Here is a 24,713-nt window from a genome sequence, read left to right as displayed (position 1 = left end):
CGTTCAGTTAATACTGCTGCAATGCAGTGAGCAAGGTTTGTATTTTAATTAGAAGCTTTAGCGTGCATTGTGTGGTACTGCAGCAGTGGAGCAAGTATTCAGATCCTTTACTTAAGTAGCAATAACACACTGTAAAAATACTGCATTGAAATGTTGCTATTGCAAGTACGTGTGTAAGTAGTAATATCAAAATAAAAAATATCAAATATAAATATAAACTAAACCTCCAAAGTATTCAGTTCAGTGTAATTTATGACAAGTGAAAGCAGCAAATCCTCACATTTAAAAACACAGACATTTTTGCTTGAGAATTGACTCAAAGAATTTGCCAAATAGCTGCTGATTAATATTCTGTCGATCGACTAATTGATTAATAGTTTCAGCTCTAATTTCATATGCAACTATCTGTGTAATTTAATCTATAACAGTCCATCATATTCTACGAGTTCATCATGTGAAGTTTGTAAAGTATAGTACCTGTAGTAGAGAGTATAGTAGTAAAGTATTTCATTTGAATTGTAGAAGAGTAGAAGTATAAAATGGAAATACTCACATATTACAAGTACATCAGATTTGTATTTTAGTACAGTAGTTGAGTAAATGTATTTTGCTATTTTAAAAATTTGGAGGAGGTTGAAGACCTGAAAAAATTAGTCGATTAATCTGCTTTTTGATAAACGATAACCTGTTAAATCATTTTTCAAGAAAAAAGCTAAACATTCGCTTTTCTCAGCTTCTCCATTATGATGATTTGCTGCTATTGTCTGTTTTATATCATTATAAACTGAGTATCATTTGACATTTTCACTATTTCCTCACATTTTTACACACAAAGCGATTAGACGATCAGTCGAGACAATAATCTGCAGATGATTTGATAATGGAAATAATCATTGTTTACACTTACAATGGCTCAAGACTAAGGAGGATGAGAAGAAGAATGTGTAATATTTTTATGAATGTGGGTCACAGGATGTAGGCGTATTTGCATTGTGCATAAGAATGATTTCAGTCAGTGGAAAGTCATAAAGTCAAAGCAGCACAGCTGAACTTGTATTCTGGTTTGTCCGATAGTAACCCAGTGAAGCTGCAACGTGTGATATGAGTGTGTGTGTGTGTGTGTGTGCCGGGGAGTATCTCTGTAGGGGGATGGGTTTGAGTTTCATAGCATCATCTGTCAAGAGACTGTGTGTCCTCAGAGCCTCTTCCCCCACCTTATTCATTTGCTTGCGTAGCCTTATATGGAAAGTGGATCTTGTGGTGTGAGCAGTTTCAACCAATCCGGTTGGTTTAGGGTGACGGAGGAGGGGGGGAGTGTGTCTAGAGGAAGCTGGCTGGCCTGGTCTGGGTGGGGTTTTTTAGGGGGTGGGACCAACCGAGCCGGCTGCTGTTTGAAAATGAATGATATGCTGCTCAAGTTGTAGAAACAGTGGGGCTGTTGGTGTATTGTGTGTTTAGCGGCAAACAGCATTTACAGAAAGGGGGAAAAAGTAAAAGTGGACAATTACAAAGAAAACCTGAAATACAAACCAGGAAGAACAATAGTTTCCAGCAATGCAACGTGAGTAGCTTTAAATTTATATGTTTTATTTAATGTTGCTGAGATGTAGTCCTATTACCTTAAACTCCAGCTTTCACTCAGACAGATCAGGTTTGGTAAGATGCCTGAGAACAGCTTGCTTATATGTATGATACTACGGATGTTATATGAATTAAGATCAGTTCCATCCTCAGGTTTTATGCCATATGTCTGATTTTCCTTGTTATCATTTGGCTTAACCACTCCCTAATTTAACAGCTCATTTGTAGCCTGATTTGAACACAGATGTCAGAAACTAATACACAATATTTAATGTGCAAATTTCAATAAAGGTGAAATGTGTGGCTCTCCACAGCATGTGGACATCTGTTCACTTGTAAAAGGGTGTAACCCATCCAGCAGATCTGTGTGAATGTGTTAAAGGGATGCCTTTAAAGCCTTTTCCATTTTTTCCCCTTTGAAATGTCTGCATTTGCTTACAAATATTTGAAACTGGATCAAACATGTTCATGTTGACATGGTAGCTGTGTAGTGAGGATGCTGATGATCACGCCCAGTCGTAAACCACTCTGCTGGGGACTGCTCCAGCATGCAGATCTTTCAGAGGATGTATCGATAGATGGATATATGATAGAAGGTTATCTCTCTGGTGTTTTGGGCGACAACGTTAGGTTCAGACAGTCTGCTGTTATCTTGGACAAGGGGAGACTATGGATGAGAATAAAGGGACCAAACAGAAGGGAGGGGTGGTGGTGGTGTTTTGTCTGAACTGTTTGACAGGGGATTAACCTAACTGAAGTGTGCAGGCATGGTGGCATATTGTGTTGGGGAGAGCCCCTGGTTTGGTTTTAAGCATTCATGTTTCTAGCTGAAGATGTGGTTGTAATAGTTGTCTGCTTTCTTTATTAAGAAGACACTCCTTCTACATTAAAAGATGATCAAACTAAAAAAGTGTTGTTATCTTTACAACTGTTGCATTTTCTCTTTCTGAATCGAACAGCTGTTGTTGCACACAACTCTGCTCTACATTCGTAATCCTCTCCTGATTGCATGAATGCAGTGGCAATAATGATGTCAGTTTGCGCAGCGCTAAATCCATCAGATAATTCATCCTGAATGCGCATTAACTGTGCTGGCACATGACACGGAAACTTAACAAAGCCATGCAAGAAAGGATGAAAAAAAACAGACATCACCTTGGCTTCTGGGATTGATTTATTATTTTAATGAGTTGATGGGCAGGTTAATCTGTACTGAAAATAATTGGTTGACGCAATATCACGGTGTCTTGGGAAGTAGGCCTGCAAGATCAAGTTGCCAAGGGACTAAGGATGTACATTAGCGTTCTTATTAACTCCTGCATGTTTAGATCTTGTAGCCTATTTTATACTAATGTTCATTAACATGCTCTATCCCTATCAAATAAATGAATAAGTGAAGGGGAAGCCCACAAATGGATCCCATGGGTGGTATCGGTGTACCACATTGCAGGAAATGGATTATGACAGATCTGAAAGTGATAGTTTACCACGCCGGGTAGGAGTTTTATTTTGGGGCCGATCGTGGATGAATAACTCTGTAACCGTTGGTGACAAATGACTGATGTTGTAAGGCCTGACAAGAAGTAGGGGGTTGTCACACCAGAGCTGAATCAGAGGCATGCATCTCAAGCTTTTATCCGTGATCTTAAAACGTGATGAGCTCATGTGATGAAACCTCATCAGACCAAAATGGACACAGTGTTGAGAGGAAATAAAAAGGGGGCGAGTAAGAAATAGCCTCAGGGCTTTTTCCGGTCTGATGTTTGAGGCTATATTCTTCCAGATCAGGAGGATACAAGTGACTGGGCCTTTTCTCAAGATCAGTGTCACGCCCCACACACATCCCATCCTTTCACCCCCCCCAAAAAATGTGTCCTAAAGACATAAGAGGAGGGGGGAGGATTTTTTTAAATGTCTTCCCAAACCACACCCCGGTTCACTCCATATCGGCCTGCCTCGACTCTCAACTTAACTCCCTTTTAATACTGCTGGAAACGCATCCACTAACAGCTGTGTATGTGAGGAATCTGCAGCTGTATTGGAAGTAAGAAGCGAAATAAAATGTCAGATCACCCTGTGACACCTGTCACCTTCACTGAGAGACTTTAAGGGCTGCCATAGGACTCATTAACAGTCTCCTCGGGGTCAGCTGGCTGCTCGCCCCATGACTTAAGTAGGATTGTTTTTCTTTTACAACAGACTCCTCAAAGTCTGGAATTTCAGGAATGCTGGTAATTTTATTCACACATGGGGAAATGCCATTTCACTTATTTTCGTAGTTATATTTGAAGGTGTGGTTGGGTGCGTGATGGTAAATGTTTTCGTTCCTGTTCTCTGACCTCTCTGGAGCCCAATTGTCCCTGACAGGCAAGTCATGATAGGCTGCTGTCACAATAGGCAGACGAAGCCGCTGGTATGTGTTTTCAGCCCCCTTAAATAAACACGCCAGCGGCAGCAGCAGCTCGGACCTGTGATTTACGAAAACAGAGGGAGCGTCATGGACGCGTGGGTTTGACGCTGGCCGAGCGGTGATGGTTTATTGTTTAGGAGGCTTTAACGTGTTTCCTGTGATGAGGTAATGGCCGAGGCAGAAAACGATTCTCCCTCCAACTCTTTTGAAATGGAAGTGATAATTAGGGCTGCCCCCCTTTTAGTCAATTAGTCGTCTAATCGGCCGTTTGGTTTTAGTCGACTAAGATTTCTTTAGTTGATTTGTCATTTTTTTATGCTTTTTTCATGCTGAATGACTTATTTCTAAGAAACTAATGAGCACATCTCTGGTAAACAAGATTTAAAGTGGTGCTTTTGTGTGATTCTTTGTGGAGAAACTCAGATTTACAGAGCTGTCAATTAAATCAACTAATCCATAAGTCGACAAAATCGTATGAGTGTTGGTCAACTGAGAATTTCTTTGGTCGAGGACAGCCCTACTGATTAGACATTATAACACCATGTAAATGATGCAGGATGATTGATACAGGAGAAAAACATCTGGTTTGTCCGTCTTCTACGCCCTCATATCTCAAAATTAGGTTTCATACTCAGTTTAGTTTCATCTACATGACTTTCATTGGATTTTCAGAAGGTGGAGCAATGGAAACGTTGGCATTTTGTTGACCAAGCGCAGCAATGAAAGGCAATCCATTATTTGCATCAAGACAATGTTATCTGTAATAAAACTCGGCTCCATATGTTCCCCGCGCTGTTGCCATACAACCGAATTTTGTCTACAGAACATCCCTAGTGTAGACAAATACAATGTTTGTTGAGCAGCTCATAAAGTCAGCTATAAAGGTTTATAACATGTTCTTCCTTTTTTCTGTATGAATTCAGCAGAGGACAGTCACTATGTTTGGAGTCATTTATGTGTAAATACCTATTACTGAAACCTGCACAAGAGCCAAAACCAAGAATGGGTGTGTAAATATAACCACAACTACAACTGCTAGAAAAAGTACTGTGACCCGGTGCCAACAGCACTCAGGTGTGAGTCTTGTGAGTACTAGAAGAGGCCGGCTGTCACACGTTGGCGTTACTGTCTTGCAATTAGACCAAGGGAGCAATTTTTTTTTTTCTTTTTTAAAGTCATATGGTATCTTCTCAAAAGAGTGCATGTGTTTCTAGCATTCGTACCCTGAAATTATGATCCGTTATGATCAGTAATGTCGATATCTACACATCAAATTATTTACAATATTTACAACAGAATATAAAATACTCTATACTAAGTAAATAATTCAGTTACATATTAGTCAATAGGATGCGAACAAATATTTTAGTTCCTAGTTGTATGATCCTCTGAATATAGTGACATAATAAATATAATATTTCAGTTTTTCTCAGATGATTTGGATACATGCTACAAAGAGGACTCACCATTCTACAAATGAACAATGAAATACAAAAAAATAACAAAAAATTGATTTAATCATAATCGTAAGTAACTCAGTGTACTAAATTAAAGGTGAAATGAGACATCCCGGTCTCATTCCCAGGGCGTCAAATGCCGACGCTTTGCCACAGCCATCGGTTTTCGATACCGCCGCACAAGGCACCCTTTAGCTCCGGTATGCCACACACCAGGCTTTCTATTAACGACAATGTAAACCCATCCGCGGCAACACTAAACGCTCAAGCAAACTGTGCTGGGAGTTCCGCTGTTTGTGTACCATGTATTCCGTTTCAAACAATTGTGTCTCAATTGTGAGGATTAGCTTCCTTTCACTGTTTTATATCAACGTAAACGGCATGTATCGTATGTAAAACAAACAATGGATTAATTGATAGTTAAAATAATTCTGAGTTTCAGCCTTATATTCTAAATTAAGTCACCAATGAAATAGCTCAGTATAAATAGCCCCTAGATTTGGACATTATTAAAAAGGTCTAACTCCTCGTTCAGTCCCTAAGGATAGTTTTTCTGTTTTTGCCTTTTTGCAGATGCACCTGATACAGTGCTTGGACATGCTTACACTACGTTGCCTATATACAGTATGTACACAGTAATAAAAATGAACATAAATTAATTTCAGTTGTTTTTTAGCTATAATATATCACTACCAAACATTACAGTTCTCCAACCATGTATTTTGTATATATATACTGTAGCTACATACTTCTAAGACATTATAGCTGGCCCTAACAAAAACAAACTAAAACTACTGTAAAACTACAAATATAAAAACTAAACCTTTCTGAAAAACTGAAACTAAAACTAGCAAACCTAAAAAAAACTAAAAATAAAACTAAACTAAAATGAGATCAAAGTCAAAACTAAAATAAAATAAAAACTAATTGAAAATTAAAATCTATTATAACCTTGGTTGCGGATGCTTGTAAGTGATGTGTTTGTCAGATATACAGTATATCTAATGAGCCCTGTCCCTCCTCTCTCCTCTCAGTGACCGTGTGTGAGCCCACCGCCATGTCCGAAGCCGTGGTGATGGAGCCTCCCAGACCCGCCGGCTTCTTGGAGTCATCGTGCGGCGTAGGAGACAGCGCAGGCTCCCTCGATGACGGCATCGTGGATACAGCAAAGTACGTCCACACAAACACATCCAGGACACCCTGATACCACTGTCTCTGGAGCTTTGCGTATTAGAAGATGAATCTGAGGAGGCACAAGATGAACAATAAGTTAGAGAAGAAGACACATTTTTCTGCTCCTTGAATTAATGTTTGTATTTTACCACCCAGGTTAGAGCTCCAGCGCTCAGTGGTAATTCACATAATGTTAGTAATTGTGCTGTCTCATTGTGTGTACGCTTACATTCCTGTCAGTGTAATCATAGTGATTTTATCACTTTTGAAGCTTTAATTTAGTGCAATAATAATATAAACTTGACTTTGAGACTATTATTGTGAGTTTTAACAAGATCCACAGCTGACATAAACTTATAATATGTACTTTCAGGATGATGATGATGATGATGAGTTTTGGGAGCCACAGTTTTCCCCACATGACTCAGAGCAGGTTAAGGTTTCTGCCTGGTTTTCCCCCAGGATGCGACAGTCCACAAGTGTCATGTATTTTCCTTTCCCTTTTTCCAGTGAGTCTTCAGAGGAAGAGTCTGCCGGGGAAAGGGAAGAGGAGATTGGTGCACATGATGAAGTCGCCAGCAGCACCAAGACTACAGAGGTCCCTGCTGGACAGACCTCAAACACACAAACAGGTGAGGGCTGGAGAAAAGCAGTCACCTGTGCGTGACCTGAATGTGTTTACTTTCTTTGTCCGTCCCTGAACTCTAACACTCGGGAGGGTGCAGCCGCATTAAAATGATCAAAAGCAATATATACAGTCATCAACTGGGCTATAATATAAGTGTGATCCAGTCACTGTTGACTGCTGAAGTCAGCATCAGTGAACGTGTTTTTTCTTCCTGAGGAAGTGCGCGAACTCCACATTCTTTGGAAGAACAACTTCACTTCCTTTTTCCTGCCTGCTTTTCCAGTCCGCACTATGACATGTCTTCCTGTCTTAGTCACTGAGGGAAAAGTCCTGACACGTGAATTTCCATATTTCTTAAGTTTCTTCTTGACTATTTATGGGCACCTTCATAATTACTCAAGCCAGTGGAGTAGTCAAGCTGTTATTGTATTAGTTTGGTTTCATAGAATTATACACTGAAATCATCTTAGATTTTCTTACTGACTTAAATACCATTGAATTGAACTATCACCGTACTTGTCTGCTGCTGGCAGTGTCCATAAAATAATAATCACCATCCTGCCCTCTCATCTACTCTTGTTCTGATAACCAGCTGTTTGTGTTTGGTCATAAATCCACCATCATTGAGTTCATCCGTCTGCAATATGACACCGTTTATTGAAAACATCCTGTTGGCCGCGTGGGGGGGGGCTGGAGCCGATCCCAGCTGACATTGCCTGAAGGCATACAACCTGGACAGGTCACCAGACTATCACTGGGCTGACACATAGAGACAGACAACCACCTACACAATTGAGAGTCAACAATTAACCTAACATGCATGTCTTTGAACCTGCGACCCTCTTGTTGTGAGGCGACAGTGCTAGCCACTGCACCACCGTGCCTTATCCAAACCACTTTATTTAAAGATGAAACCAAAGTTTGAGCATTAAACATGTTGTAATGATCCCTCACTGCGCAGAAACTGTGTTAACTGTGGCCAGCATGGTGGCTCAAAGTTGAACCAGGAAGTCGTGGGGGGTGGGGGTCATTTTCATTATTTTCCCTTTCAAATGAGTTTGGCTGACATGAGTGTTTGATTACAACCTGTATGAGGATCTGTTTCATGTTCCCGGCAACTACTTTGCTGCCTAGAGCGTCGTGTTTTTTTCTTCAACAATAATTTAAAATATTTTAGTGTTCTTAATGCACTCCGTTTATCATAACAACTCTTGGTGAAAATGTGTGTTTTTTATTTATACTAATGATAATATACTTCATTTATAGAGTGCTTTTCAAGGCACTCAAAGACACTTTACATGACAAATTGAATAAAAGAACATGTTGAGTTTCATGTGAGAACGTTTGTTTCTCTAAAACAGTTAAAAAGCCTGTAAAGGTTGTTGTAATGGCTATATATATATACTATATACTATATACTATTAATTTTACTGTTTCAAAGAGGTAATGTCTTGTTTGTAGCTTTTATAGTGCCAGAGGATCTGTGGTATCTCGTTGAATATCACAAATACAGGGTGTCTGCTGCAACTCACATGATGATGGAGATCAGGGGAACAAGCAGAAAGTTTAATTCTGCATGTTTCTCGGAAAAATTGAAATCTCTTGACAATCCTTTGCTTATTTTTCTGAATGTCTTTTTCTTCCAGTGAACGCCCAGCGCCCAAACTCCCTGCCGGTGGCAGCAGCAGGAGAGCCCAGCCTGTGGACGTCACAGGGTGATGCAGATGTGAAACTGAGGATGGGGGACTCTGGCCTGGCTGCTGAGACCCCTCTGACTATCAACCAGATGTTCACCTCCGCTGTGGAGCACTTTGGCGACTACACAGCTCTGAGCTGGAAAGAGGGCGAGCAGCAGAAGAGCCTGAACTACAGAGAATATTACCAGACCTGCCGCCAGGCTGCAAAGAGCTTCCTTAAGGTAGTTTTATTTATATATTGAGTAATCCAGAATAAATAGAAGTCATACATGAAAGGACCAAAATATCGTCTGTACAGTTGAAGTATTCTATTTCCTGTTTTTAGTACAATAATATTTGGGATGATTTTAGCAGCACAAACCACCAAAACCTCCTTAAGTGTATTTTCAGCTTTCTCAGTAATAAAGAAAACAATTAGTCGATTAATTGACTGGTTAAGTACATTTTTGGGGGGCATTTTTTGCCTTTATGGGACAGATTAAGCATGTGCATATGACATGCAATTAAGGTTGGAATTGAACCGAGGAGGTTGCGCTCCCAAGTTCATTTTTAAGCAAAAATGATGAATGCTCAAGTTTCTCCAATGTGGGGATCTGCTTTTCTCTGTTTTATATCATCATTAATTGAATATCTTTGGGTTTTGGACGGCTGGACGGACAAAACAAGTCACTTTGGGCTCTGAGAAATCATAATTGACATTTTCATAGACAAAATGACTAATCACACAGTGACCGGAGATTAAATTACATTCTGTGTGGAAATGTAAGTGTATTATTTCAGATCTATCATTTATTGCTTACATTGTCCAGTATAGTGTAAAACAAACCCACAACAGTTCAATGCTGGAAATATTGCCGTTGCTCAATTAGGGAAATTCCTCAGAGTAGTTTCATTTCAATGAAATAAAAATTCTCAATTACACAACCTTTACCCAGAGAGGAGTATCTGTAAAGTGTTTGCTCCTTTTTGTTTCTATTCACCCTGAGCAACAATTCCACGTCAGTATCAGAAGGTCTAAGATTTGTTTTTTGTTGTAAACAATCGACTTCTGTTATTTGTTTGAAAGCCGGTCTAGACGACTAACAACGCATCACAATGGAGTCGGGGTGAAATGTGCGTGAGGCAGCTCAGGACAGGCCTCAGCTGTTCGTACAGGACAGAGCATGTTATTGTTTAGTGTGAAACTCAACACAGTTAGTCAGCATGGAGACTCAGCAGGGTGTCATGGTCACATACTTACACGAGTCTCTCTGTGTTTAAAACATACAAACTATCCTGAACTTCAACACATGCCGACTCCTCGACACGCAACGTGATTTTCCATTTGCAGGAGTGGAGGTTGAGATGTCAAAGCTCATATGCAGTGTTGGTATCGGTTCCCAATTACAGTAGTCTCATGTGTACATTCGGCTATGTATCTGTTTCCATAGTAACAGCTACCGTGGCAATGTGCCTCCAGCAACCCTGAGCTCTGATCTGTGTTTAGATCAGCAGATCTGCTGCTGGCAACTCAAAACTGACTCCAAATGATTCAGGAATAAAGACAAACTTTGTTAAAAACTGATTTCAGTGCATGTAAGATAATATAGCTTCTCTCTACTAAACTTGCAGAGGACAGTGTAAAGTTTCATCCCGACAGCAGCAATATTTACCTTGTTTATTTCTCCAAACTGTGTTTTAGAAATGAATTAAAGAGGGGCATAGATGCATAAAACGCAACCTCACCCAGTTTGAATAAGTTCGTGCATGTCAGCCTTTTTTTTATATTGAAATAATATAAAAAAATTGAATAAATGAAAGAAAACAAAGCCGAGAGGAAAGAGAGATTACCTGCAATGTTCCAGCTAAATTATAAATGGATGGATGTGCAGAATATTCCAATGTCATTTCTAGGATCATTTAACAATGTGTTCTTTTATTTATACTTAACAAGTATGTTTTGTTTTTCTACAGCTTGGTCTGCAGCGCTACCACGGCGTCGGCATCCTGGGCTTCAACTCAGCCGAGTGGTTCATCTCTGACATTGCAGCTATTTTGGCAGGGTGAGTTCAGTGGGGAGTTCAGTGGTGAGCTCAGTGTTCCCTCGCTCACGTTGTCACAGCCAGCTGTGTTTTATGTGTGTGCTTTATGTGTTATGTGTGCATGTCTTCCATACCTGGGTGGTGTGAACCAAGACTTGAAATGTGAGTTCACCAGACCACAGATCTTCAAGTGTCATGCAGTTCAGCACGTAGCCTGTGAAAAGAAAGATATCTGGCTTGAAAGGTTACAGCACAATGCTAAACCGGAAGCTGATCAACTGCAGTGTTATTTAGGCAGGGTATCATATCGAAGTCAGAATTTTGGTATTGTGAAAACACTACCAGCTACAACAGTAAAATGCTGCTTACACATTGATCATTTCAATATTAATCTAGTTATATGATGTTATGTGAGTAACAGTGGCTAAGTACTTTTACTTTTGATACTTTGAGTACATTACCAGAGGCACAGTACTTTTGAATCGTTATACATTTTTGTACTGATCATTTTACCCAAGTAAAAGGATTTGAGTTCTTCCTCCACCACGAATGAATTGTACGCAGATCACTTATAACAGTAATCACCAGCCTCTCTTCTGCAGTGATTGCATGAATATTCAGCGCTGATGGCCCCAACAGAAAACAGAAACCTCGTGCTTCCTTCAGCGAGCTAAAAGGGACCGAGAAATTGACTCCAACTGAGAATCTAAAAAACCTTTTAATTAAGAACTCATTGATTGGTCGAGGGCAGATTTGTCTCAACTGAGCTGCGTACACCACCAAACATCTGTGACAGGACATTTGGTTTTTCACGCCATCTGCCCAATTTGAGCCGTGATTATGGTGATAATATCCTGGAGGGCTGATAGCAAGTGTGAATTGAGGGACAAGAGTTTGGTTATACAGAAAATCAGTATGTTTCTCTAAAACTGCAATATACATGCTGATACTGATTGTGGATTCCTCAGTTTCCCACGCCTTCTGTCTGCTGAGTGACGCATAACAACAAGGTTGTATTGAAACTATGGTTAACTCGTCAATCCGGTCCTCATGAGCCAAATTACAGGTTTAGTTTTGTAAACTCAGGAGCAGACTCACGTTTGCTGCAGTTCATGCTGCTGGAAATACATAAAATGACAACAATGCTGCTAGGTCAGGTATCGTCCCATTGTCACTAGGAATGTTTAAGAAAACAACAACATTAGGCAAAAATGAAGAGAAGAATCTAAAAGCGACGTTCACATTACAACCAAATGTGGCCCAAATCTGATTTTTTTTTTGCTCTCATGTGACACATCTGATTCTTTAAAAGTAGTGTGGACACAGAAATCTGATTTTTTTCCAATCAGATCTGGGTCACTTTCAGGTCATATTGGATTTCATGTGTTTTTCCACGTTATACTTCATCACCATACAGAGTGGGAGCAGTCCGTTGAAACTCTCTTTCCACAGAATGGACACTGATAATGTTTGTTACCTGACAAAAAATACTTTTTCTATTTTACCGAATTCTTCTGCTAAATTCTGCGTCATGTTTCACTCAGTAGTAATAAATCAGCAGTTACAAAAAGGTGTAAATGCGTCGTTAAAGTGGACGATCATTATCTAATAATCACCAATGTTTATTCACTTTACATGGAGCTAAAATGAATACCCAATTATGTGGTGCAAATATGCAAAAAATCTGAATTGAGCCCTGTAATGTAGCCAAAGTCTCCTGCAGATCAATGTTAATGACAACGGTATAAACCACTCCACTAGAGACCTGTTAAAAAAAATAAACCCTCCACAGATGAATGTAGGTCTGATCAAAGTTGAGAGCCCATTCGATGGAGACGGTTTTGGGACATCATGAAATATGTCATACTACAGGTTTCTGCACAAAGGCAGAGTTTCATCTGAATCTGTGTAAAAAGTGAAACCGCTGAAAGTCTGACTGTCCTTTTGTCTGCTGCAGTGGGTTTGCTGTTGGCATCTACACCACCAACTCTCCCGATGCGTGCCAGTACGTAGCAGACAACAGCAAGGCCAATATCATTGTGGTGGAGAATCACAAACAGCTGCAGAAGATCCTTCAGGTGAGAACAGAATGGGTTGCATATAAACACTGTTGATTATGAATTCAAGATATGATTACAAGTTTCATTTTGCTCAGAGATGGACCACAAAAAAAGGCAGGGGAAAAAGGAAATAGTTCCAAGCAAGGGGATTTGTATTTGTGACAAAGTGACGTAAAGAGGCCGCTAAATGTTTTTCTAAACATGCAGTAGTTATTTTTTTTCAAGGTGTTCATTGAACAACTTCATTTCCTTTGTGCCTTCATTTGTGTACATCTACAGCACACTACATACTGGAAACCTGTTAAGAATCAGTATGCAGTCTGGATTTGGGACACAACCAGATATTTTAACATCGTTAATGTTATATTTTCCTTTTTAAGACTGATGAAAGCTCTTGATTAATAAAGTATGCATAGTATACATGATATATTTATAAATACTTACAGCCAGTGGTGTAGTCTTCTTGTCTGACGTTTTGTACTCATCCGTTTGTTTACAGGTTGAAGACAAGCTGCCACACTTGAAAGCCATCATCCAGTACAAAGATGCACTAAAGGAGAAGAGACCAAATCTGTACTCAGTAAGTACACAAACTGTTCATGACGAACATGAAAAGATTTATTCAGTTAAAGAAGCATCATCTAAGTGATTTTTTGTTTGTGCTCTGCAGTGGGCGGAGTTCATGGAGCTCGGACGCGATGAACCCGACGCACCCCTCGACGCGATCGTCTCCAGCCAGAGGCCCAACCAGTGCTGCACGCTCATCTACACCTCAGGGACCACAGGCCAGCCCAAAGGAGTCATGCTCAGCCACGATAATGTAAGTTACATGGGAAAATGTGTTTTTTACCTCCGGAGGATGGTGGACTGTCACTGAAACTGACAGCGGAAACACACCTTGGTTGTAAAAGGGTGAAAAGTGCAGATGCTGCTGACATATCTTCACATTTAAGTACTCCATTTAGACAGCTTGTTAGGCCAGTTTCTACTCCGGTAGGGATCAGCAAAATACCTCAAGGAGTTCAAATGACTCAACCTTTTAAGTATTGTTTGTTCAAGACAATCTGTTGTAGTCAGTGGTGGAATGTAACCCCGAGTACATTTACTCAAATACTGAACTTAAGTACAATGTTTTATTTGAGTATTTCCATTTTATACCACTTTAAACTTCTACTCCTCAACATCTCAGAGGAAACTATTGTACCTTTTACTCCACCGCGTTTATTTGATAACTTTAGCTACTTTGCAGAAATAAATGATGTATTATTATAGATTAAGTATATAAGTAGTTGACATTAGCTCCACCTTTACCAGCTGCATCAATAATTATAATCCAGTGATACATAATAATATATATAATTCTGAAATGGGCCATTCTGCATCATGATTACTTATCATTTTTAAGTATTTTAAGGGGGGGGACCCCAAGTGAATAAGATAAAACCTTTAACTAATATCGCCATGAAACTAACTCCAGTTAATTAATTACATTAAGGCATTGTTTTTTGCATTAAAAAATGTTTTTTTAAATATGCAAATGAGACATTATGAAATGCTAACTTTTGGTGAATTTAGGAGAAATCTACAGACGCAAAAGTGCACAACGTGTAGTAAAATAAACACGTAAATGTGTATTTTGGATGTTTTCTATCCACTAGTCTAAAAGAAGACATGTTATGGATGTAAAATAGCCAAGAATCTCAAAAATGACCAGTGCATGACCAACAATGTTTTTGCCCCTTAAGTGTATTTTGAAGTAAGTACAGTTACTTGTACTAAAGTAAGATTTTGAATGCAGGACTTTTATTTGTAACAGAGTATTTGTACTTTGTGGTATTGCTACTTTTACTTAAGTAAAAGATCTGAGTACTTCTTCCACCACTGACTGTAGTCCTGTTAAACCATAGATTCATTAACTGGCACGTGGCTGGCTAAAACTTGTTTTCATACACACATTTTATTCTCGTCAAAGTTGACTTATAGGAGATATAAAACACTTTGGTCATAAACGTTCACTGTTGTTTCTGCATCTTGTAAAAGGCATGTCTCTATGTGACATCCCATACATAAAACAATTAAAATACCTCATATTAACTGTGTTCCTCTCTCCGTCCCCTCAGATAACGTGGACCGCGCTCTCCACCAGCCGCCATGTGCGTCTGACAGACGCCACAGTCGCTCAGGAGGTGGTGGTCAGCTACCTGCCGCTCAGCCACATCGCTGCTCAGATGATCGACATCTGGGTCACCATGAAGGTCGGAGGGGCGTCCTACTTTGCTCAGCCAGATGCACTGAAGGTGAGATACAGCAGTATGTTTAGTGCACAAACACCCATAATATATGGAGATTTAAGATCAATATTGAGCATTTAATCAGCAGCTGACAATTTCATTCATACAGTATATCTGTGATATATTTACATAATATTTGCAATACCAATATTAATGAATTTGTATAGCTCCTTTCATGTAGAGATGAAGCCCAAATTGCTTTACAAACAGGATTAAAAACAATGTTTAGAAGAGAACTAGAGCAAAAACAGATAATAAAATGCTTACCAAACCATAACTCTAAAATATTAATGAAAAGTTTACAGGAATAAATAAACCCAAATAAAAAGCCAGAGTAAAAAGGTCTTTAATTTCAGTTTGCAGCTCTAAGATCAGGAGGGTATTTCATTGTTTAGGGGTATAAAAACAGGATAAATTGAGTGGATTGGTCATCATCTGTGATCTTTGAACATCAATCGTGCATCGTTCCATAACGTGTCCTTTCAAGGCAATTAGAAGATTTCATCTGCGCTGTAGAAAACCATGTCTGGTATGCTGAGCTGCTGCCTGTCGGGGTCTTTATTTCTTAGGGCTTCTTTCATTTTGCCATCGCCGTCATCATCACCCCTACACGTGCATTGACATATCCTGGGGGTGGACATCTGAGTGTGATACAGTAGATACGAAAAAGCTCCTTAGTTTCCAAACAACGCTGTGGAGGCAGATTTAATGTTTTCTGATCATTTCCACTCCGTGTGAGCCGTAAACCATATGTGATATTTGTGTTTATCATCAGGGCTCTCTGGTAAACACATTGAAGGAAGTGCGTCCCACGGCCTTCATGGGCGTCCCACGCGTCTGGGAGAAGATGCAGGAGAAGATGAAGTCTGTCGGAGCCAAGTCTTCAACTGTGCGCAGGAAAATAGCTGCCTGGGCCAAAGATGTCGGCCTGCAGACTAATCTGACCAAGATGAATCAGTACGTACACGTTATGAAATCAGAGCTTTATTTAGACATGTTTTTATCACTCCTCCTTCCTGTTTCCATCCTTTGGTTCTGTCTTTTTACCAAAATGCTACTTTTGAAATGTCATTACTTCCCTCTTATGAGTTCACTTCATTATAAGAATATTGGCAAAGCATGTATTTTATTTTTGGGTATCTAGACATCCAGAGAGAGAGAAACTTAAAATTATGACTTTGTGTTTCATTTCTTATCCGTTGGACACTGGATTTATGTGAGTCTCAAGTCATTACACAACAAAACTTAAGTACCAGTGTGTAGGACCCTTTCAGCATCTAGCGGTGAGGTTGCAGATTGCAACCATCTGAGACTTCGACCGTGTGCCAAGCTTGTAGGAGAACTTTGCTGGCTGATTGGAAAACGTGAAAATGGTAATAAACTGAAGTATTGGATGAATTAAGTTTCGACCTGATAGTCATGGCAATCCATCCAATAGTTGTTGAGATATTTCAGTGTAAAACCAACAGACTGGCTGACGCTGGCGTCCCTAGAACCCATGCTGCTAGCGTGGCTCCAAACACTCATCACCGTTGCCGTTTTTTTGTTTTTCCTCAGAACCGGAGCAGCTGGCCGCACGCCGCTCAGTTATCAATTAGCCAAAAAGCTTGTTTTCAAAAAGGTGCGCAAGGCTCTGGGCCTGGACCGCTGCAACAAGTGCTACACCGGCGCCGCTCCCATCACCAAAGACACCCTGGAGTTCTTCCTCAGCCTGGATATCCCTCTGTACGAGCTGTACGGCATGAGCGAGAGCACCGGCCCTCACACCGTGTCCATCCCCGAGGCCTTCAAGCTCACCAGGTACGTTTGTCTTTTTAACATCCAATTTGATTTGACGTTGACAAATCAGAGCCAACTCAAAAACACACACTTGGTGGTGAATAATTAAAAATGTTGTTGTTGCCCTGCAGCTGTGGTATAGAGATCCCGGGGTGCAAGACGAAGCTGCACAACCCAGACGAGGAGGGAAACGGCGAGATCTGCTTCTGGGGCCGTCACGTCTTCATGGGTTATCTCAACATGCCCGACAAGACGGAGGAGGCTCTCGATGCAGAGGGTTGGCTGCACTCAGGCGACCTGGGCAAACACGACCAGAAAGGATTCCTCTTCATCACCGGAAGAATTAAAGGTACTTATTTTATATTCCTTGTAGAGCTAGATAACACTCAAATAGGTGAGAGAGAGACTCCTTTTCCAGCCTCCAAAAGAATATGGATTCAGTGTCCTGTTAGAAGTGGTTGAATCTCTGTAAGCCTTAGGAACAATTTCTCCTTATCCGTGATCAATTAAATGTGTCCGTTACTTAACCCGTGTGTTTTGGGTGTGATTTTCAGAGCTGATCATCACAGCAGGAGGAGAGAACATCCCTCCTGTTCCCATCGAGGATTCGGTGAAGGAGGCCGTGCCGCTGATTAGCAACGCCATGCTGATCGGAGACAAGAAGAAGTTTCTTTCAATGCTGCTCACCATTAAGGTGAGAAACCGACGTCACGGTGACTACGTTCACTACTTATGAACAGTCTCTGGCTCATATTGAAACAGAAAGTCTTTACAAAGGGCTTCACAATTGAGGATAAAAATAAAAGATAATTGACGGTAAATAACTGCTCAATTGTAAATAAAAATTATCAAATTCATCACCCATAAATAATTTTAAATTACGTCCATAAATGCACCTTTTGACATTTTACAGAACGCTGTGTAGACTGACATTATTTTATTATTTTTCAAACAACCAAAACAATGTTTTACTATACGGTAGTAAGTAGCGATCTTTAGAAAACTGTGTGCACACTTGGTCTAAAGTATGTTTGAGGTGCACACATACTTCTCTTATAAATACCAGTTTATGTGTGGGAAATTGCATATGCATGTTTTTTTGTGCATGTTTATACAGTACAGCTGTCCTCTGTCCTGGTGTAACCTCACGAATGGTTCTGTTTGTGCACTTTAACCACAGTTGAAGTAGAGGTCAGCGGGGGAATTGTAATGAGAAGGGAAACTGCACGTGTGTAGATAACGCAACACAGGATGCAACAGGGTGTTGAACCGAGTGTATCAGATGGAGACTGAAGATGTAGCTTGTCAGCAACACTGTATCTGAGTCTTGTAAACATCCTATCATTATACTTTCTATCTAATCTCAGATAGAGTCGGTATATCTTGTCTCAACTGACGAAAAAGGAGCAGCAGTAAAAACTGCCATCTAGTGGGCTTTAAGGAAAACAACACCCCAATTCCAAATTATAAATGCATTAATGCTTTAAGTTGCATGGACAAAAATATAAAAAACAAAGGTAACACTTCATTTTACGGGTCTGCAGATTTCATGGCAATTAGGTGATAATTAGCAAGTAACCTATTTGAAATTTCTTTGGAATTACTGCCAAATTACCCCAATATTGACCTCCAAATGTATCGAAAATGACTTTGTTTGGCTGTCTTGACTTGGGACTTGACTCTGGACTTTCACTATTATTATTTTATATCTATTATAAACATTATTTAATAATTATATTCCACTAGTTCCCAATAAGCAGTAATACATAGCTGGTAATTTATTTAATACTTTTCCAGGAAAAGTATACAAAGTTTATTGATATGTTTATTTCCATGTCTGCCTGTAAATAGATAATAATTAGCTAGTAACTTATTTGAAATTTCTTTTAAAACTCCCTGAATCATTACATTAGCTACCAGGTTACATTTGTGTAGACAATAAGTCACACAATGGTGAGATTTGTGTCTGATCAGAAGTGTCTTCTATTAGTTTTGGATTTCCACCTCCGATGAAGAGCAGCTCAAGACTAAGGGCCCTATTTTTTTAAAATAATGTTTATAATAAAGTCATTTTCGATAGATTTTGAGGTAAATATTGGTGTAAATTGGCAGTAATTCCAAAGAAATTTCACTTACTTGCTAATTATCACCTAATTACCATGAATTTGCAGACCTGTAAAATGAAGTGTTACCAAAACGAATATTAGGCAATTAAATTAAACCATTCAATTGTTTTTTCTCTCTGCAGTGCGAGGTAAACGCAGAGTCTGGAGAGCCAGAGGACGAGCTGACACCAGAAGCTGTCGAGCTCTGCAGGAAGCTGGGCAGCAACGCCACACGAGTCTCTGAGATCGCAGGCGGCCGAGACCGGTTGGTCCACACAGCTATTCAGGAGGGAATCAACCGATTCAACGAGAAGGCAACCTCAAACGCTCAGCGCATTCAGAAGTGGATCGTTCTGGATCGGGATTTCTCCCTTGCAGGGGGAGAGCTGGGTGAGTGGGAGGCGAACGCAGGGTGGTGGGCTGATTAGGGGATCTTTATTTTAAAGGAAGAAGACACTTGAAACTTTGTGCATCTTAAGCTTGCAACATCCGGAATTCATAATGAAGACACCAATGTTTGTAATGCCCCTGTTTACATCTGACTCAGTGGTTTCCAACTGTTGTGTCACATCGTGCATGTCTCTGGGTTGTAGGGAGCATTTTTTCCTCCTCAGACCGTTTCCTTCAAATAATTTATAAAGGCCTGGAGTGGTGAGACTCTTAGAAAGATTAGTTGATCAACAATCGATTATCAAAATAGTAATAGTAGACAGTTCATTTTCTAATAGTTTCAGCCATTTTTCACGCAACAACGCCAGCATCTGTGATTCCAGCCACTCACATGTGAAGACTTGTTGCTTTTGTATACGGAATATCTTTGGTTTAGGAAAAAACAAGCTCTTTTAACACGCCGCTTTAGTTATAAAAGGCAACTTTTTATAGACAAGACAACTAAAATCAACAAAATAATCGTCAGATTAAACGGTAATAAAAAGTTAATTGCAGCCTTAAAAAACTGAATCTTAAAAAAAGCAAACATTACATAATTAAATCTGAAAAATAAACCAAATTCTATTTAGCAGAAGTTAAATTTTTCCTACACCAATAATCATCTTGTGACCCCCAGGTTGGAAACCACTGATCTAATGAATCCCTTTATCCATTATATGGTCTACTCATGTCAATATAATCCACTTTACATTATCAAGAGTCAAATGCATTAGCTTACATTAGAATTGCAGAGGTCTGGTCTTACTTATGGGATCATTTTTTTTTATTCTGACCCACATTACTGACAAACTGACCATACAGTACGTCCTCCCTGCTGCTGAATAATAATAATAATATTATATGGTTGCTATGAAGTGACCTGTTCAGTTTGTCAGATAGTCAGTAATTCTCCTTTTGAAGTGACTTTTAATGAGACTTTACATTTAATTACACATTTACATCAATTTGTCTTTTATTAGCTTCCCGACATCATCGCAAAAATATTTTAACATTTAGAAATGAATACAAAAGTTTCTGTAGAAATCTGCCTTTATGCTGAACTCTGACTTTGACCAAGTCTGCAGCAGGTTCAAGTTAAGCCTCAGATACAACGACCTCAAGTTGAGTTTAGGTGACCTCCACAGGACAAAGCAACTAGAGCTACGTGCCAAATCACATCTTTTCACTTTTAGTACGTACTGCAGCTGACCATACAAAGTACGTACTGTTGCAAGCAGTATGCATACAATTGTGACATACTACTTCCTCATAACATTGTGCCTTGAACTTTGACTCTCTTGCTCATATATCTGCTGTGCAGAGAATTGTGGTTCAGAATAGTTAGAATAGCATGCTGGCTTGCATACTGCAAAATGCAACCGGATGTAGTAGGACATCCTGGTATTTTTGTAGGTATATTATTTGACATATTATGTATTGGAACATACAAAATCTTTTTTCTGGCATACTAAATAGTATGGTAGTATGGGTATTGGGACGCACAGTAGGTTTAGACTAAATCTCAGGTGCAGTTTAAACTACAGTTTACGTGTTTGTTTAACAATATGAATTCCTTACTTGTTCCACAGGCCCGACCATGAAGCTGAAGCGGCCGGTGGTGACGAAGATGTACAAAGAGCAGATCGAGAACTTTTATAAGGAGCTGGCGACTCCGACGACCCCCGACAACCCGCTGCCTTCCAAATAGAGCTCCTCCACCTCCACCTCCACCTCCAGCTCCCCCTGCAGGGAGATCCAGACTGTCAGAGTTAACACGCAGACACACCTCACCTCATTTTATTCAACCATTTTTCTCTCTTGTGAAAAAATGTTTTGATTGCCTTAAGTTTTGGTCGTTCTGTCTTGGTTTACATTTGTGGGTGTTGTACTAAAAGGAAAGCAGAATTAAGAAGCCATTGTCAAATAGCTTTATGATTTTGAAGACGTTATCAATAAGCTGAAGTTAACTATTTGGATTACTGGGGTGAACAGTAATATCGGATAGATGAAGTAGCAGCAGCTGTATGTGAAAAAAGTTGTTGTTTATTGCACTGCATTACTTGAGATAAAGAGACAGAATAAAAAAAAAAGAAGCAGTTGATAGGATGTTTTTAAAGACGTAATTTGTGTTTTTGAACATGTTTTTCTTAATTTATTTTTGGTTTACCAAAGTTTACATGGGCCAAATGAGCTTCAAATGAAGAACATATCTAGAAAATGCTCCGTTTGTAATTCAGCAATCATATCCAAATATCTACTGGCCTTTTACATGTATTTGGGGGTTTTTGTCAGCCGGGTTTCAAAGAAAATAAGCATTTATTTTGTACATGTTTTCAAAAAGTCAAATGTTTTCTGTCGCGGTTACAAAGCTATTGAATCTATCTCATAGCTCAGCATCCAAATTTTGTTTTTCATGCTGTAAAAACACGCCATTGAAGCCATATATCTATTGCCTTTTGTAATTGTAAAGTCAAACTCTTGTTGTTCTGTATGCTGACTCAATGCAGACCAATTACACACCTGCCTAGTCCTGTTGAAATGCTTTCCAACAGTCCTTCTGTGTGTAGACCTGCTGTGATTTTTGTGAAATACTGTAAATATGTTTTGCCTACATCATCATCTTTCTCTTGTTTTTACTTTACAGTTGATATTTTAGCCATTTATTCTGCAGCTCAAAAATCTCATGCATCATTTTTTTGCACTCAAACATAGAAACAAAGACGTACCTGGTCTGGGAATTGTACATAAGTTAGATTATATGTAGCTTAATGGCAAATATATCAACTAGTCTGTTGCCATCACTTATGCATCACACATATAAATGTTCAAATGCTCGAGGTTTTGATCCGGAGACCAAAAGTCTTTAACCTCCTTGAAGACATTTCACACATCTTCAAAGAAAACATTTTAATAATGAAGTAAAAGAGTTTGTTGCACTCCAAAGAGTCAATCTTATATATGAAGTAATTGTGTATATAATAAGCGTAATGGTATTTGTAGTACTCTGATTTGAAAGTGAAGGTGGGTTTGGCGGTTATGGTTCGCTCAAAGTCATTGAAGTTCAGGGTAAACAAAACAGAGCCTTTTCGACGTGCGTGTATAAAGTTAAATAAGGAAATGACGGTGATTCAGTGTCTGGATTTACCTGACCCGAAAGAGCTGTTGTTGTTGTTGTTGTTGTTGTCGTTGTTGTTGTTGTTAACAATATCAGGGTTGAAAGATGGAAATATGCATGAAGGAGAAAAAGGAAACCGACCTGTTTCTGTCTACAGACATGTGAATGTTTGTGTGTTTGATCAGTTACGGAATAAAAGTTGATGAAGCTGATGCGCTGTTGTTCGTCTTTCTGTCTCTCTTGTAGTGTATCTGGCCTATTTAATGTAATTAAGTGTCTAAGTAGCAATACCACAATGTAGAAATACTGTTACAAATAAAAAGTCATGCACTCAAAATTTAACTGAAGAACAATTACAAAAATATTAACTTCAAAATATACTTAAAATAGCACAAGTAAGAGTACTCATTATGCAGAATGAGTCCCATTTCAGAATAATATATATCATATAACTGAATTAGAATTATTGTGCATCACTTTAATGATGCAGCTGGTAAAGATGGGGCTGTTTTAATTGTATCTGTACTGTATCGATTCTCCAAAACACTGTATTGATTTTTTATTACCTCTTAAAAATACGACGGAATTTTTTTTAATATATTGTCTTGCTTACGTTATCGCAGTATCGTATTCCCTGTATGATGATACATATGGTATCGTCAGATTCTTGCCAATACACAACCCTAGTATTAATCTATGATATCACAACAATTTGTATTTTGATTATATTTTGAAATATTAATCTGAATCTGTTAAACAAGTTCTCAATAAATGTTGTGGAGTAAAAAGTACAATATTTTCCTTTGAAATGCAGTGGAGTAAAAGTATAAAGTGACATAAAGTGGGAATAAAAGTAAAGTACAGTGCCTTAAAATTGTACTTAAACTGCAGCTTGCAGGTTAAAGCCCCCAGTGAATGGATGTGTAGGAAAATTATGTAGAGACACTAGATTTAAAATGGACACTAGAATGTAAATATACATCAATATACTTATTTGTTTATTTAATTTATTATTATTACTCTCTTATTATTATTGTTGTTTTTTATTTCGTGTGGTTTTATTTTATTTTAAATTTGATTTATTTATTTATTTTAAATTCTATTCTTTCTTTTTATTATTATTATTATTATTATTATTATTATTTATTTTCTTAATTTTATTTCAATTTTGAATGTTGAAGTTGTTTTCTCTAGTATACTTAATGAGTTCGTCTATAAGCTCAACTACTTAAACAATTGTTTATAAATTATTGTAATTACGAACTGTAAATTGCATACATGAAAACAACCTCGAAAAAAGGGAAAAAATAAAGTATAAAAAAAAATAATATATATATATATACATAAATATACACTACAGTGACATCTGGAGGCGTTTGTGTAAAAGACATTTGTTTCAATGTAGTTGCTGCACTCTGCACAATACACTCAGCAATAAATACCATCTGACTTCAACTGTTCAAGCTTCATAATGGTAGAATTATTACAGGACTGTTGTAGTATAGTATGTGATAAAACATACCAAATAACTGAGTCAACACACAAACAACTTTAGGGATAGTTTCAAGAGTGTTTGACTGTTCAGAGTTGGTTACCTGCCTCCCATCATGGCTGCTGACCTGAAGGTCTTATTCACAGTGTCTGATAATGAGAGGATCTATTGGCAGAACTTGAATATACTATTAATAAGAATGTGTTTTCTTTACTGTATAATCACCTGAAAATGAGAAACGCTGTGTTTTTGTTACCCTAGAATGAGCTGTTTCCGTTTATACCTACGGGTCCTCCACATGGTCCTCCAGCATGGTCCTCTTCATGGAGCTGGCTGCCATGTTTCTATGGTAGCCCAGAAGGGACAAACCGAACTTCCTGCCTGAGGTTTATAATAAGCTGCAATCTGCAGCCTCTCCACTAGATGTCAGTGAGTCCTACACATTGTTCCTTGTATGAAAAGACCTAAAGATCTT

The 24,713-nt window shown here is 38.9% G+C and overlaps 1 protein-coding gene and 1 long non-coding RNA gene across 3 annotated transcripts; one reads left to right on the top strand and one right to left on the bottom strand.

Moving 5' to 3' along the window:
- The first annotated feature begins 1,371 nt into the window (after nucleotides 1-1,371).
- acsbg2 (acyl-CoA synthetase bubblegum family member 2) lies at nucleotides 1,372-22,958 on the top strand. 2 transcript variants are annotated; one of them, XM_037770137.1, is made up of 15 exons: nucleotides 1,372-1,561; nucleotides 6,483-6,618; nucleotides 7,132-7,253; nucleotides 8,896-9,167; nucleotides 10,900-10,988; nucleotides 12,925-13,045; nucleotides 13,527-13,607; nucleotides 13,698-13,847; nucleotides 15,148-15,324; nucleotides 16,094-16,275; nucleotides 16,876-17,118; nucleotides 17,229-17,446; nucleotides 17,652-17,791; nucleotides 19,346-19,592; nucleotides 21,221-22,958. In XM_037770137.1, the coding sequence occupies exons 1-15, from the start codon at nucleotides 1,555-1,557 to the stop codon at nucleotides 21,337-21,339; spliced, it is 2,304 nt and encodes a 767-aa protein (XP_037626065.1). In that variant the 5' UTR covers nucleotides 1,372-1,554; the 3' UTR covers nucleotides 21,340-22,958. The 2 variants fall into 2 exon arrangements, with proteins under 2 accessions (XP_037626065.1, XP_037626066.1); XM_037770138.1 differs by lacking the exon at nucleotides 1,372-1,561 and adding an exon at nucleotides 6,021-6,072.
- LOC119488452 lies at nucleotides 6,568-13,579 on the bottom strand. The gene is made up of 3 exons (XR_005206978.1): nucleotides 13,472-13,579; nucleotides 11,102-11,181; nucleotides 6,568-6,691 (listed from the first exon to the last, which is right to left on the bottom strand). It is a non-coding gene; the product is annotated as an uncharacterized LOC119488452 (long non-coding RNA).
- Nucleotides 22,959-24,713: the final 1,755 nt, after the last annotated feature.

Source organism: Sebastes umbrosus, chromosome 5 (assembly GCF_015220745.1).
Source record: "Sebastes umbrosus isolate fSebUmb1 chromosome 5, fSebUmb1.pri, whole genome shotgun sequence".
Classification (NCBI taxonomy): Eukaryota; Metazoa; Chordata; class Actinopteri; order Perciformes; family Sebastidae; genus Sebastes; species Sebastes umbrosus.
This window is presented reverse-complemented; position numbering and strand designations above follow the sequence as displayed.

Excerpts from the sequence above, each read along its gene's own strand:
- acsbg2 (XM_037770137.1), top strand. Across the intron at positions 13,848-15,147 it reads TCATGCTCAGCCACGATAAT|ATAACGTGGACCGCGCTCTC; the intron begins GTAAGTTACATG and ends CCGTCCCCTCAG. Across the intron at positions 16,276-16,875 it reads AATCTGACCAAGATGAATCA|AACCGGAGCAGCTGGCCGCA; the intron begins GTACGTACACGT and ends GTTTTTCCTCAG.